The sequence below is a fragment of the Sipha flava genome, unplaced genomic scaffold, assembly GCF_003268045.1.
Source record: "Sipha flava isolate LNK unplaced genomic scaffold, YSA_version1 37_pilon_pilon, whole genome shotgun sequence".
In the NCBI taxonomy this organism is placed as follows: domain Eukaryota; kingdom Metazoa; phylum Arthropoda; class Insecta; order Hemiptera; family Aphididae; genus Sipha; species Sipha flava.
Window position 1 is genome coordinate 2203788 of NW_020273087.1, and position 17646 is coordinate 2221433.

Here is a 17646-nt window from a genome sequence, read left to right on the forward strand (position 1 = left end):
GGTGCTGCATGTCGTGTTCCGTATCCGCTACAATTACAGTGACGACATGCCGTCGAGAGGGATCATTATACTCTTCGCGTTTTATAATCATCGCGTTTCGCTTGCCGACCCGTGCCGGTAAATCCCATCACGCACTCAACAAGCGCATTAACTGATTCCTTAATTACTCCGAACCGGTTGTACTGTTTTCTCATCACTTAATAACAACCGTGGTCGTAACAGTAATAGTATATGGTCTTTGTGCTGTTTTCTTCTTTCTCGAGACCGGAGCGCGCGATGTTTCGAGAGCAAGAGAAAACGATCGGGAAAACGATCCAGGGAACGCATCATTGTGACTACATGGGCGCCTGTGAAACATTAAAAACCATGTTATTGGATTATTATGTTATCCGATTTTCGTGTACGCAACGTTAATTTGATTAATTTTTTTTTAGACAAGATAAAATGTATTTTTTTAATTCAACTGTTATACTAATTGATTAATAAGACATTAATAAATAAATAAATAAACGCTATAATAATTTAATTAATTTTTTTTTCATGATAAAATCACATAATATTAATAGGTTTTTAGTTTTTTTTTTTTTTTTTAATGTAATTGGGCCAATGTAAACGAGCGATGGTGTTCAAATAGTAAGTAATTTTCGTCAGATCCGGATTGTTATTACTGTTGCAGTAAAGCGCAAGATAATTAATTTTTTATAGGTCTGATTTGCTTGGTTGTTTTTCACTGCGCGTAGAATATAATTTTCTCGCACGAGACTTTATGTGATGGTTCGTATTTTTTTTCAGACGCTGTTTAATGGATATCGACGCACATGATTCGGACAGACCAAGTCGGTGCACGATGTACCAGGTACGTAAATACGTTCTAGTCCAATTATTATCAAATCAACATTAAATCGTAATAAAACCCAAAAAGCTGATCACGCGGTTGGCAATATAACATTCGTGGACCTTATTTTTAAATAGAAATAAAGTTTTTCACTGCAAACATCTTATTATGGAACAACATAATATCTTATAATAATATAATAATAATGTTAGAATGGGCGTTGTGTCGATGTATGTAAATGAGCAATTAATATTTTAAATGAAAAAAAAAATCATCAACTGAAACCAATTCGTCATGCATTTTCTCCGTGAAAATCAGTATCCGATTTAAAAATGCAGCGGGCATAGTGTTTTTTTTTTTTTTTTAATCTGCCGTCAGTTTTTTATAATATACATAGACATATCAATCATAATAACGCTAGGTAGGTATGCGGATTTCTATTATATGTTAATTTCAATACTCTCTATGGGTACAATATGTTTGTGTGTGTATGTGTGTGTGTGTGTGTGTAAGTTGTGCCTGTTGTACCATTTGCTACGAATGACCGGTTTTGGCTGGGCAAAATGTAATATTTATTGCCGAAATAAAATGTTATGGTGGCCCGTATAGAGATTACAATAAAATTTGACACAGCAGCGTGTTTAGAATGATCGCTTCAAGCAGCTCTAATGTATAATCCTGCTGGTCGTAAGAATTAAGACACCCGATATATGTACACGATCTTGAAGAAATTCCATTTTAATATTTTACCTAATTGGTTTATTTCCAATGAGTGTCATCGTAGTTTAAAAAAAATGTTTGAAATGTGAGCAGTGTATTATACTCGTATTATGCATATTTTGATGGATAACCAAATAGGTAGTACAAAGCTAATTGATGGTATATTATTGTAGTGCAGTTTCTAGGTCTTATACAAAAATGTAATTTTTAAAGAATCAAATAAAAAATAAATCCCGTAACGGTTTTTTAATTACTGTTTATGTTTTCGATGAGACTGCCGAATAAGCACAGCTAATTATTTGCTCCGTAAAACTATATGGTTATAAAAAAACCAACGTTTTCATAAATTATACTCATTTGGCATCGTACCACATTTGTAATTAAACAATTTAAAACGCTTTCCAATTTATGAGAATTATTTAAATCAATTGAATTGCAATCATATATTTTAAATAAGAAGCATTACTCGTATTGCAAAGTACATAAATTACAATATTTCTGTTAGCTTTTACACATTTTACGTTGGCTTAACACGAGATTAAAATATAATTATTTTTTTGTGCTTAATAGCATGTTATAATTGCATAGCTGAAAACTTCATATTCGATTTAAAATATGATTTATTAACATTTATGTTCTCATTTGATTATATTTAAACGTATTTTTACAAGTAAAATATTTTTAGCACAAAGTATTTAAATTGCCTCATTTATTATATTATTTGTATTTTATATTACGTATAATTCGAATATAATGATAACAAATACATATGTATATTAATGATGTAAAAAAATCGAATATAATAATTTAACATTGATCGATAAACTAAATTGTTATTTACTAATAAAAAAAATATAATACGTATTTTATTTTAATAGCTATAATTATAAGCAAAAATTATGAATTTATTTTTATTCAAATAATTTACATTAGTAGCAGGTGCAGCTCCAGGGATCTATTTAAGTGAAAGGCAAGTCCCTAAATATTAATTATTAAAAAAAAAACGCATTTTTAATAACAAATTCTAGGTGTCTACTTTTAGTCTAAACAAAAGTAACTAAAATGTCATCTATATAATTATAAATATCAACTTCTCTATGTGCCGTCTTTTTTTGTCATTATCAAACAAAGCTATGTTTTTAGTCTTTTTAAAGTTAAAGAACTTCTTCCTGCGATAACGGAACTTACTGATGAAGATGCCATTATATTTAGTAATGTTTTTAAATGTTGATAGAATTGAGAAAAAATAGTTTTATTGTAAGAAATTCTTATGCACGGGGGCGTGGCTCATTCCTTCTCCCCATTAAGCAACGCCTAATTACTAACATATTGTAATTTATTTTGTGTTAGTTACCTTCTATATAAAATTAATTAATGCCATATTAATATACTAATTTAATTTTGAATGAAATATTATTTTATATTTCTATCAAACATTTGCAAAACATAACTTTAACAATTATTCAAAATTATAATACATTCGAGTTATAAATTAATGAAATTAATAATAGTTACATTAATTATAATTTTTTCATTCGAGTACATAAAATTAATGATAATTACGATTATAAACTGAAGTTTTATTCTGTTCAGTTCATTATACATCGATGTAGTTAACATTAAAATTCTTAGTTTTTAACTATTGTATATATAATCTATTTATATATCTATATATCTATTTCCTAAAGTAATTCTTATATTAATAATCATATAAATGATTAAGTTTTATAATCATTATATGTATACTAATATTATGTTATTTCAACATTCCCGATGATTTCGTATAGAGTTATTTACTATAAAAGCGAAAAAAGTACAATTGTGTCGATTATATTCATAGTGTAACGTATTTCGAAGAAATTAAATTATTAAATATAAACTATTTATAAGAACTATTACAAAAACTGCGCAGTAAAATATTTATATATATATATATATATATATGTATTTAATGATCACTCTTAGGCATGATTTATGATTTCGCGCCCAGATTGATGAATTAAATATTGTCGAAGGCTAACAGAAGTACAATAATAATGCACATTGAAAATTATAAAGTATTTTCTTTCAATGAGTCTGTTGATTGTTAGTTAGACATGGGGCCACATGAATAACGAGTAAATTTCATGAGGACAATGTCAACGGCTTCTTGTTAAAAAATAATAATAATAATAATAATAATAATAATAATAAATGTACCACTAGAAATTGGGTCACTTGTAGCGATTACACGTTCCCGCCTCCGCCAGAAGAATTACATAGACCGGTAATCACCGGTGGGTAATATGATCTTTTAACAACCACGTTTAAGTTGATAATTATGAATCGATTTTCTTGTAATCAATTTAATATACGTAAAATGTCCAAGAGTTTTAGCAGGCGTGTCGTATAGGCAATTGCAATACGTGTAAGAGTGTATAAATTCAGGGACTACCCATGTTTCTAAAATGTACGGCTCAATAATAAATGTAATGTTCTCAGCTTACTAAAGTTAGGGTTAAGTACTAGTTTAGAAAATTATGTAAATTAACGTTCTTCAAAATTAAATTATAATTTTATCAAACCAAATAATTAATATAATAAGAAACGGAATGGATAATCGAATAATGTAGTATATTATAACAGTTATGATTGTAATGATGATTATAGATTATTTAAATGTTATATAGGTTTTAGATATATTGTTTATATAATATAAGAACGATTTTTAACCTGGTCAATAACCCAAAGTGCGTAATGTTTACAACGAATTTAGTAGGTTTTTTTACTAACTACCGAATGTGTTAATCTGACGAAAACAATTGTTATTCATAAATCATTGCAATAACTACCGCTATAGAAGGTGCACCTCGGTAAATATGGCAAGCATATACGAACGAAAACGCTAGGAAAAAAGTATTCAATTCAAGACGCCTTAACCTCAATCCACTAATAATAAACTGTGATCATTTTGTATCGGTCTCGACGTATGTACTCGGTACAATGCAAGCAATTTATTATTTATTTTCTCTCGTTCATTATTTTTGCTGCCCGACAAAACTTGTTCATTTTCTTTTTAGATTAAATCGTTATAGCATCTTACCGGTGACAATTTGTCATAAAGACACAATGTATGTAAACGGGACCGCGATATTAATAATGACACGTTTACCACACATCGAGTGTAATGTTGTTTGCGACAACGACGACGGTGTAGGTGTAGTTAGCAGTGGTAGCGGAAGGAGGACGAGCGCCGTCTCATTGTGTGTAAAACGATAGGACGAATTACAATAAAATTATTTTCGCCCACTGATTGTCAATTTTACAACGGGACCTTCCGGAGCCATAATATAATACATATAAACAAGTATACATCGTGTTTCGTGTACCATAGTCCATACGTCTATACTATCGTCTATACGTGGAAAAAATTTTTTTCCTTTCGCGCTTTATAATACAGATTTACGGCAGGTTCCTTGTTTTTATGTTGGTATTTATTATTATTGTTTTTTCTTCCGTGGAAATTTGAAAATTTTATGTACAGTAACAACATATAATATATATATATATATATATATGTATACAACAAGTACACGTGTTGCTTAATAAAGGCAACGAAGAAGTGCTTAGTGTATGATATGTAACAAAATATTTCGTACTTACAATACTCATTTTACACGATTTTATTATGGTACAAAAATTAAATTTCAATTATGATGGAAAATAAATACGTGATACGTCAGAATATGGGCTGAAAATTATAAACCAATATCACCACATAAAATTGACGATTAATTAATATACCTAATACATGTCAATTGTGTATTTCACATTTAGAGCTGAATGATTATCACGTGAATGAACGTATGTTGCTTCATAATGTATAATATATTGCTTTTTCATAAAAAAAAAAAAAAACAATAGTAAACTTTCGTGGAAATTTCACAAGCAAGTTGTATCGGTCACAACAGAAAGATTTTGATAAATTTATATTATAATATATTGTAAATTCATGTACACAAATGTTGTATATGTACTAAACATTTGGTGAATATTGTACTGCTAAATTTGTGGACAAAGTTATTGGTGATGATAGCCGCAATTATGGATAACTGTAAAAGTTCAAGCTTTTTTGCAAACACTCGCTTCTCATCTGACAAATGTTTCATCTCAAAAATCAACTTAAAAGCTGTGTGACCAAATCAAATAAATGTACTCTTAATGAAACTATATATATAATAATAATAATACTATAATTGAATATAAAATGTTAGGTACTCAAATCTACAGAAGCACCATCGACGGGTTATGACTGCATTTTTTCAAACTGAACGTTTCAAATTATCTAAGCATAGATTATTTATTTTCAATTTAATAGATTGGGTGTTATCATTTTTAAATAAAAACTTGAACATAGCTGTTAAAGGTTTTTCGACCATTAAAGGTAGTGATATCGTAATACATAGTTCAAATTTATATTTTATTAATATAATAAATTTTCTTTCTAAAACAAGTATTTGATCTTCATCGAACTGGTGGATGCGATTCGTTCATATTACATTGTCACTAAGTGAAAATTCTTTGAAATATCCACTTCAGTAACGACAACGTGGCGTGTGGTTTTAATTCTGAAAATATTCGGACGTGTTTGACAGCGCAGAGCCTCTAATTGAAATCGTCGTGAGAGGTCGACTCTACTATGTGGTTTTGAAAATTACTTTAATTGGCATTTCTAACGTTCGAATGACTGGAGAGACAATATAGGTATACCTATATTATGTTATATTTCGTGCTAGCTAGCGTCTGTGTTCTCACGTTATAACCGTCCGTCTTACCCGACGCGGAATGCATTTCGTACACAAAGTATTTAAATATACATATGTGTTATAATATAGCATAGGTAATGACGTAGTGTATAAATTAAAATACGGACATTTTGACACTATTTTTTTCTGGTCACCACTCAAAAAAACCTTTTTTTCTCTCATACATTATAATGTATTTCAATTAAAAACGCGGAAAACGGTATCCAAAGTCGTCCTCGGCGTTCCGGTCAAACGAATCTTTAATGATTCAGTGGCCCCTCGATCTCACCCACCCGATATACACCTGCAACTATGTGGTGTACACCCGATGTATAATATTATATTATAGTACATTGTGTTACGTCGGTCATTGTAATACGTTTTCGGCGGAGTGTAGATACACTGCTGCCAGAGTGTATACTGACGGAATTATCGTTCAACGACCGCTCAACCCGTATGACCAATTTCGTTTTAAAATATATTTATTTATTTTATTTTTTTTTTTTTTTTTAGTATATTCAATATATAGAGCAAAGTTTGACCGGAGGCTATGTACAAACAGGTTTATTCGCGTAGTCTGTACCAACGCCACCACCGCTTTCAGATGAAATATTAATACACACACACACACACACACACACGCACACACGCACGCACACACGCACGCACGCACGCATACACGCACACACACACACATATATATATAAAGGCTAAATTATCGCATGCGTTGGCAACCTTGCGTTTTTTTTTTCGTATATTATACACACAGCGGGTACGTATGTGTATTTGTGATGAAAGAGAAAATAAACGACATTACTCATTCATTGCTCTCCTAATTACTAGCGGTTTTTTCTTACTCTTGTACTAGGCGCATACATTTTATTACACTGGTGTATGAAGAAATAAAATTACTACATTTCCCCGTATGCGATCCGAAGAATGGTATTGGTCGCACACGTTTTAAAATGTAATAGTATAAACTCTTTACTGCAGTTTTCCGGTACGAACTTTTTTTAATTTTTTTTTTTTTTCTTATGTATCCTCGTGATCGTATATTTATGGATGTGAACACGGCTATGGACTTAATGGCTTCGAAACCAATCAGTGTAAAACGATTTTATATAACAACGTCTGTACGTATCTGCCCGTGTATATGATGTACTTATGTAATAAAAATCAATATAGATAGACAGGCGAGTTAGTTATGTTGTTTCGTACAACAAAATGTCACCAAAGAAAAAAGATAGATAGTAGTTGACGAGCAACTAGCTCGTATGAAATTTAGAAATTAAACCTTTATACGTTATTGTTGTTATAACTGCTCAAGACTGGTTATTGTAATTTAATATATAATTATCTATGTATACGTATTATATGGTAATCTTATTTTAACTGTGATTGCGCGTACTGCAACATGTAATGAGATAAGTATTCAGACTGCAATCATAAAAGAAAAAAAAATACGTAAAAAAAGTTCACCCGCAATGTAGTATGCGAGTGAAATGTAATCTCCCTTTTTGCTTATACTCATATACTTGTATATATATTATTACATGCAGCATATAGTGTTTCTCGTCATAATTTTCTAGAAAGCTGCAGTTGTTCGTGATTGTTTCAGAACATCAATTTCTCGAAAACTATAAATATATCCCGCAACCGTATTATTATTTATTTATTTATATTTTTTTTTTTTTTTTTTTTGTATAGATTTAACTGAAACACAAATGATTATATTAATTATAGAATCGAAATATGCTTGTAGATGAGTATTTGATGATGCAGACCTAATGAGTTGTTATTTGCAAAGTTTTTAAATGTAATTTCTCTCTCTTTCTCATTGTCCACCTGCCGTTTCAATCGATTCGTTTTGGCCTTGCGTCCAATCATTCATGTACCGATAATTTAGAAGTTATTATTCGGTGAAACATATTGATTGGAAATAAAATTGTTGAGAAAAATAAAACCATAGTAGCGAATATTTAATTAGTATATTTCTGCCATTCCATATTGAGAATACTATCTACTGTAGGTGTAATGCAGCACAGAAACACACCAAACTAGTTTTTATATAAACTGCAATTGTTTTATTCACGTTTTTTTTTTTTTTTAACCTATCTAATACACTTGTTTATAATTTCAAACGATCATATAATTTCCCACGAAACAAAGATATTGCAATGATTTTTATTGGTAGTTCAAGTTAAACTTGTCAGCCACCAATACTGTCATAACGAATGCATATTGTGTAACTAGGGATTAATTTTTCTTTTTAATATTTTATATATTTAAAAAATATTCGATCCCTATAACTGTATAATATTATAGTATGTACTAAAAATCATATTTTTATATATATATATCGTTTTATGACTCAACGCCGACAAATAGGATAAATCATAACAATTATAATTATCGTACGGTATAATATGCAAGCGTTACAAACCATGTAAATTGTAAAGTTATATAATTTATGTAACATTGCCAAATACCTTAACATTATTACAATACATGTGCTGTACTTAATGTAAATATATAATACATACTTTGTATACCTACGTAATTTATTTAAAAACTGAATTCCAAATGATATTAATTTTACAGAAATTGAATATTATAATAATAACTAAATCGTTGCGATCGAAAGATCTATATGCTTCCATAATGTTCGTTATTTAGTTTGGATGTAAATCTTTTAAGCAAATAAATAATGTATAAGAAAATAAAAAGGCATGCATTTTTTATTTTAATTTCCGTTTAGAATTCCGTTCGAACATGAACTCGTCCACGATTTTATCGCCTAAGACGATTTAGAGTTTAATTTTTACTATATGAAAAATGATTTGTCACAATGCGAGATTGAACCCATATGTTTACTATTTGAAAGTATCAATACGTCGTAATATTATCATAATGGTATTCACACGAGTGTAACGATATTGCAATGTATGAATACGTATTATAATATATAGAACTTCAATATTATACATATGTAGAACGTGTAATCGTAGTACGAGCGAGATACGCTACTGTATAATATTATTTTTGCGGTACTCGTCTTTAGATATTTACTCCCTACTACAACCACCCCTCCAAGCCTCATAACGATACGTGCACGTACATTTACGTTTCGCATTGCAAATACTATTATCACTTCACGGCAGCAGGACCCTTGACGTTGTTTTACCCCTACGTGTGTATAACATTAGCGTATGTACCCGAACGTGTTCGTGACACACTTTGTCCCGACTTCGTGCACCGAAACTTTCTCAGTTTCTCAGCGGCTTTCCATCACACACACACACACACACACACACAACGTTCTACGATTTAGCATTGAAATTTCATGTTTCCGACATACCTACCGGCTGCGAGCGCGACCGTGTATGCATTGTGTGTGGGTCTTGCATAAAATACTGCGCTGAACTGCAATCGTCCAGTGGTGGTGGTGCGTGTACATCATAATAGTGACGAGAGAACGAGAAAAATAACGAACGCGCCCGCTGTTTCCTTGGACACCTATTTAATGTAGATGTTCGTGGGTACGACAAGCACGCTTTTTTTTCCCACGCCCAACCCGCACCGAATCCCGTCGGAAATCGAAAACGACGAAATCTACCGTTTGCCGCCGTCATCGCGATATGTGCGTGGAGCAATCAATGTTTTTCAAACGGTTTCGCTCAAAGGATGTTAAGTTCACGATCCACCGCGGTGCGCGTGAGGTGTACGGCGAAAAACATAACGTACCGATGAAACCGATTGATTACCTCTGCGACTCCGGGTGTGTAATCTACGTACGATACCCATGCGAACGAAGTAGTCGTGGTAGTAGTAAATCTAAAGCGAAAAAATACGTGCGGTGCTCGTACGCGTGCTTGTGCGTGCGCGCGCCCGTACGTGTGCGTACGTATTTTGAAAAGCCGACGCCCGTAAGTAGGTTACTACGGCCCCGGGCGATTCGTGTACTAGTGGTGCGCGTGTATAATAAATGTTACCAAGTACATCGAACGAGAATACGTGTACGTGAAACGTGTACACCAGTGTATGCTGGATGTTTCGACACGTGAGCGCAGGACCAAACGAAATAAATAAAATCGCTTATCACTTATTCTACACGTTTGTCATACGCGTACGGCGGAGTACCGATAACGTACGAACGGTGCGCGTACGTATTACTGATGTATTGTGTTAATACATTCGTACGGTTCGACGATGAGAAATCGTACGCGAACGCGTGCAAGACGCGAAAAAGAAAGAAAAATGGAAAAAAGAAAAAGAGGCGTGTGAAACGAAAACAGCCGTGTCAAACGCGGTTTTTTTTTTTTTTTTGAAAATATAAATTGGATTTCGAGAAGAGAATAGTGAAAACGTCACCGAATTATAGGTTATTGGCGACCGCCCAAACGGCTGAATATTCACACACGCGCACGTTACGGTACGCGCGTAAATGTTATACGAAAATAACATTTATCTCCGAGTCTAAACGGATACACTCCGTTAATGAACGTCAGTTTTCGCACATCCCATACGTTATGAGTGCGAACCGGTAGCAAAAACACTGTTGTGCAACCGAAAGACGGACTCCGCCTGCTGCATGTCTTGTACGCGTGTACCGTCTTTCTCTCGTCGTTATTATTCATTTGTTTAATTATTTTATTTTGTACTGCACACCGAACGGCGATGATCCAAAGATCCGTTCTAATCGTCCGGTCGACTGGATTTCACCGCTAATAACATCTACATTTAACGTCGTGTCGTCCGGAAAAAAAATTGCACTCGGAAATTGCACTATAATTTCGGTCGGGCGCACAGACGAACGGTAACGACTAGCTCCGGGCCGTAAACATATATTGTTATTATTATGATTATTCTGGGTACATGCACTACGCGTCCTGAATACCAACCACAGTAATTAGTTTTACCTCACATTTATCGCCAAATTTATGTTGTATGATGTCACGTATAAAATTATTTTACGCACACATACCAACCGAGCATGATTTATTAGAAAATATAATGTAAAATAATTGTACGGAACACTGCTGACGGGAGTATGACATCTGGGTGCTTGCGTTTAGATAACTTTTTGGAATTAACGTTTTGCCTCTCATTTCCCACTCACAAAACTGCAGTGGTGGTACTGTTCTGTACCGAAACATCGAGTGTGAGTGAACGTTAAATAAGTGAAAATATTTGTTATAAACTTCTTCGGATCTTTTATCATTGAAATGCGATTTAAACCAACTGCATTAATATTGAACATTTTAATTGCTTGTATCTAAAAATATCAAATCTTGGCTTAATATAAAAAAACCTAATAAAACGTTATAAGACATTATAAGAAACATAATTCTGTTTCTTCTCTCTCCTAAATCATGCGGGTCTGGTCATTATAATATATGGTTAGGTTTTATACTCAATTTTTCACATCAAACACTTTATGTAGGTACATAAATATGTATTATACGTGTGTAAATTATCTACTATATATATATAATTACACATTAAAAATACTAGTTATAATTACTAGTTGAAAATAATAATGTAAATATAATTTATATGGGTTTCAAAAACAAGTGCGAGTGTTCCTGTTTACTTAATTAAATGTAATAATTTATCAACTTTTTTTCGAACATAAAGTATAAATAAAGAAAAAGCTATAAAATGTATTGACAGTTTTAGAAGTTTAAGAATATAAATCGAAGCAATAAATCTCAACAAAAACAACTTCTACTGACACTTTTTAAAAGTATGCCATATAGGTACTTTTCATGCTGGCACATTCATTCTTAAATTGTTATTATCATATTCCAGATCTACTACAAGACTTCACGACAAAAATTTGCACTTTTTAAACCCAAAATCAGTGTGTTTATTATATAAATTGTACAAAACCATCAAGAGTTCGTTATATCTTAATATATATTTATAAACTCTCGTTTATGGCTCGTTATATTACATTAATACATTTTATTTTATTTATATTTACGTATCGGACAGAAACGTTAAGATATTTAACCTACAAATGCAATCATACGTATAACGACTATAGGCGCTGAAACTCAAAACAAAGAATATATGTAACTGAACAAGTATCAATAGAAATCAAGGTTTTCAAAAACTTAAGTACACTTAACCTAAAATAATTATTCGAGTATATTTCTCCCTGATTGTCGAAAATGATTCCAATTCAAATACATGTACAAACACTACCATTAAACTTATATTATAAACGTTATGTCTACATTAGTTTTCTTAATTGTGTTTGTAATTCACGACGTATTCCGTGAATTATTAATAATGATATTTCCGTTAATCTAATCAATAGTTAATACGTATTTTACAGATTGTTTTGCCATCTAGTTCCGCGTTCGCATACAAGAATTACCTACGCGTCAATTCGGACGTTCGTATTGCTGCATTGAAAATGTGATTGAGAGTGACACGTCGTGAAAATACTGTTTAAACAACAAAACCCAATTTCGCAATATTATGGACGTTGCGTCCAGTGATTATTTAAAGACTGCATTGTATTCGGGAGACAACGGCCCAGACACCGGTAACCGAGATAGTCTTCGACTAATGGAGCTTGGGCTTCATCTGGAAACCCTTCACGATGGATCACACCGGATCAACACGTCTGTGGATCATTTACTAAACGATCCAACTCTATCAGGTAGGTTATAATATTACATTATACAACATTATATTAATAATAATCGTTGCACTGCATTTTTTTTTTTTTTTTTTGCTCATATCACCAAACAATATCACCCGGACTTTTTGTTCTAAATTAATAAAACTTATAACGGGTTCATATCAACTATTTTCACGATTATTCGTAAAATGTTACGTGCAATGGTTTTCGTATCGCAAATCGAAACGTAACTAAATCCGTTCGTATTAGACATAATAGTTTACATAGATGATACGTAGTTTAGGCGCCTCAATAGGTTGTTGTACCAGTGACCTGTCGCAAAATATAGAATTTATATATAGTTATCGATAAACGACGGTAACCATAAAAAATACTAGTATATGGTTAAAAAATGTGTTACGGTTGTGTAAAAACGTTCACGGGCAATAAATTATTTTGACACCCCGTGTGCGTACGGTCGATGCGCGCATCGGTTATCTCTAGGAAATCACTTGTCGTGAAAATCTATACTGCACGTTGTTATCGTTACAGAGAGGAACAACAACGAATTCGCGTTCGCCAACAACAACAACAACAACAACAACAACAACAACAACAACACCAACAACAATAACAACAACAATAATAACGGTTTCGAAACGATCATCAGCAGCGACCACAGCTTCGACTTGGACTGCGCGCCCAGCTCGTTTCCCGACAAGTCCGACATAGCGGACCAATGGCGGACGTTGAACACGGACGGCGCCATCTACACGGTAGAGGTCGTGAACAACTCGGACGGCGGTGCCGGCGAACCACTGTGGTGCATGCCCGCGCTCACCGAACACCACCAGGACACCAACGCGGTGAACAACTTCGACGAGACGTTGCTGTCGATGAACGGCACCGAGACCGCGGACCCGGTCGGCTCCAGCCGGTACATCAAACAAGAGCCGTCGGACTACATCAAACAGGAGTCCACCGAGTACACCGGAGACGAACTGCTCCGGAACGCTTTACTGGGCAAAACCAATCATAACCATCACCAGAGGTAAAACAACGTACCCGTTCGGCCCCGGTTTCGATAGGCCACTTGCCGTCCGTTTCGATTTTAGATCGTTAGACGAAAATCGCATAACCCCTCGCGTTTTACCCACGTGCGAGTCTCTCCTTAGTGACTACTATTTTTTAGAAAACCGCAAAAGTTCAAACGGTTTCGTACAATGCTTTTGTAATTCACGTCGCACATCCGTCGTACTTTCGGAGGACGAGGAACGCAATTCGTTGCGTTTCAACATTTGATATATTGTTCGTACATAAGGCATAATATGCCCACCACAAATGTTTTTAAATCCATTATTTCTTAACGACGAGTATGTCAATACCTATTATTATTTACCCGCTGACTTGACTTAAAAATGAATGTTCTACGTAATCTTTAAAATGCTGCTCCAAGTCGTACCCGATGACGGTACACGACGTCCGTAATCTTTACGAAAATCCATTTGTTGTATTTATAATACAGTGATCGGTAGAATATATTATTGTAGATCGTTCATAACAGGTTCGAAACACTTGTAATACGATGTATGATTAACGATTTAATAATTAATAATGATTTGCCACCGATGAATGTTATCCTGAGCGCAGCGTTCAAAGTGAAAGTAAAAAATTAATTTTCGATATTAGTTTTTGTGAAAATTACTTAAACTGGTAAAATTTTACGTAAACACGTCGAATTAATATGGGTATCACTCGCAAAATTTGACCACTAATAAAGCCTGCATTTTTATGTACAAAAATAAAAATTAAAAAATATGCGAAAAAATTCTTTATTATATTCTAATAATAATCATTACAAATATACTACATCGTATAACTACTACAGTTTAATATTATATACAAATTACTGAACAAATAATTATTAATCAATTATATAAATTTAGAATTAAGAACAAAAAATATTTATTTGGAAATGAATACCAACATGAAGTTTGAAAATATGATTTCAGATTTTTAAAATAGAAACTTTTACAGTTTTCACTCAGAATAGATTTATACTTGAAAAAATTTCTTTTTATTTCCTTTCTTCTTCTTTTCGCAAGACACTATTTGATAATATTTAAAACTAAATATATCTTCAGGTACGTGAAACCTAATAAAAATTCTGACTATATTACATTGCAATTCCATTGCAGCACATCTTGACCTCTAGACGATCTCGTGATTATGATTATGTTTTATATTAGCTAATAATGGAGTCAAAACTTGAGTGATAGAATATAAAAAAACAAATGTGCAATAACCGTATGGATTATTTTTATAACTATTCTCAATAAAGAGTGGACTAGGGCAAAACGGGTAGGTGGCCATACCCATTCAGGCTCTCCGGTCCTCAAGCTAAATTTGTTTATTTTTTTTTTTTTTTAAACGCTTTTTACTAATTTAAACTAGTTTATAAAAATCATCCAGGCCTTCAGGGACTCAGTCCGCCTCTAATATAATCTAACCTAACTTAACCTAACTGTGCACTTCTGTTCTATGTTTTCACCAAATAAAAAAAAAACCCCCGCTTATGAACACGCGTGTTTGACGTAATGTAATGTTGTATGCATTGTAATCGGTGCAGGTACGGCGACAAGGATGTCAAGCCATTAGTGTCAACGGCGTCGGACAGCCAAAATTCGTCTCCTGGACCGCAGTCGATGCAAGATGTCTCGTATCCATCAACGTCCTCCGTGGACATGCAGGATGTGCTGGCCACGACCAGCAACGGCAACGGCATCAATGGCAACACGATCGTCATGATCGACGACGACATGCCATCGATGTCACTACTGGTAGCCGGCGACGGGGCCTCCGCGCAGAACGTCGATGATCTCCTCTTGCCAGACTTTGACTTCCAATACATCGATGGTCTGGACAGCGACATGTCTCAGTCGTTCCAGCAGTACTGCCCCACTAGTCAGGGGTTCGTGTCCTTCATCGCCGCCGAGGTAAAATGCCGCACTCGCACACACGTCACGTAGTCTACTGGCCGTCGTATATTATCCGTTTAATTACCATACTTCTTTTTGCGCCGTAACAGCTTCAGGATCGCCACGAAAATCCAACCTTTGCAATGATAACGAATACATAAAATTCCGTCTGAATTTTGAGAGAGTATTATTTATGCGATAGTATAAAACACAAAAATCAATGGATATTACTTCCTGCTACTGAATCAGTTCAACTATTATCTACCAAAATTTCATGTTTACTTCTTGAGTTATTGTTCGTTTCTTTATTTTCTGTAGTAAAAATTATAACATATGTACATTTTTATAAATTTATGCACTGCTTTCAAAAAGTCTTCTTATATTTCGAAAGATATAGCACGGAAAGAGGAAAAAACTGTTAGAAGTTTGTAAATATATGTTTCAATTTTTTTTAGGCAAGCCCTTTAACCTCTCCGTTAATCAAACTCCACTAGTTATCGTCTATCGTCCATTACTTGCTAGCAAATATCAATCGCATTACATCATTATCATAAATAATTATATGATAGGTGTGGCATGTAACTGACATAATATTGTTTTGAACTAATCGGCATATATTAAATCTTTTACGAAATGAGCTGGTTTAAAAATACATGTACCTCTATGATTATTGATTATGCGCTCTCAAAGACGATCGGATAAAAATTTATTAGCATTATATAATTACGTAATCAATTTATTATTACATTAGTCAAAAATTCGTAAAAACTAATAACTTTGACCGTGTAGATTTTAACGAATGCAATTCATCGCAAATCATCGCTATTATATTGGTCTGTGATATTACATTAATATTAAAATGATAAATAACTTAAAAACCACACGACCATTGAGGATATTTGTATGAAAAACTGAAAGTACATACTTATCAATTATTATATCAAAATTAGTTTTCATTTTCCTTTCTGCCAAAAGAATTGGATATTCGAAACTTAAAAATTAAACTCAATTATAACGTATTGATTTCAATTTCAACAAATAGCGTTAAAAATTAACCTTTTTATTTGATTGTATACGTAAAATTGTTAAATTTCTTGACACATCAGTGAAACGTTATTATCAGAAGAGACATTATTAAAGAAAGCGCCCGAAATAATATTAAAATACTATTTTTCATACATACTTGTAATAATGGTTATCACGACTCGTAAATCAATGCACTAAAAATCTCATAAATGAGCACGTTAACTTATGCAGTGAACAATAATCGACGTGTAAAATTCCTGAAAATGTAAATCATTTTAAAAGTTCATATAATTTTTCAATAAAAACAAACGAAATACGTAAATGTTTAACAGTAAATCCTTCAAATCCGTTGAGCCATACGAACGAATGTATAAATCGCTTTAGCACTCGGTATAAACCTAAGACCAATCGTCGTATTCGATTATTATACAAACGAACGACACGACCCGGTCAGATTGATATACGAACGCGTGAACTTACCGGTCCCTTAGTCAAAACTCGTACGATCTCGTCAGTACACGTGTGTTTTTTTTTTTTTTTTTACTGTCGCGCAGGTGGCGAGCATCTCGCAGATCCCGACCACGGTGGTGCTGGACCACCGGGAACCGGAACAGGTGTCCACGTCGTCATCGTCGTCGCCCATCCGGCCGGCCAAGAAGTACAACCGGC

At 33.3% G+C, this 17646-nt stretch overlaps 1 protein-coding gene across 1 annotated transcript in view; it reads left to right on the plus strand.

Annotated features, from left to right (window-relative positions):
- The window catches only part of LOC112688229 (myosin-G heavy chain-like), a 65149-nt gene that overhangs the window by 43801 nt on the left and 3702 nt on the right, over positions 1 to 17646 (plus strand). The window contains exons 3-7 of the mRNA XM_025561327.1: positions 793 to 856; positions 12683 to 13012; positions 13526 to 14024; positions 15603 to 15969; positions 17532 to 17644. Of these exons, the coding sequence (XP_025417112.1) occupies positions 12829 to 13012; positions 13526 to 14024; positions 15603 to 15969; positions 17532 to 17644 (1163 nt within the window). The 5' untranslated portion in view covers positions 793 to 856; positions 12683 to 12828. The remainder of the gene's footprint in view (positions 1 to 792; positions 857 to 12682; positions 13013 to 13525; positions 14025 to 15602; positions 15970 to 17531; positions 17645 to 17646) is intronic.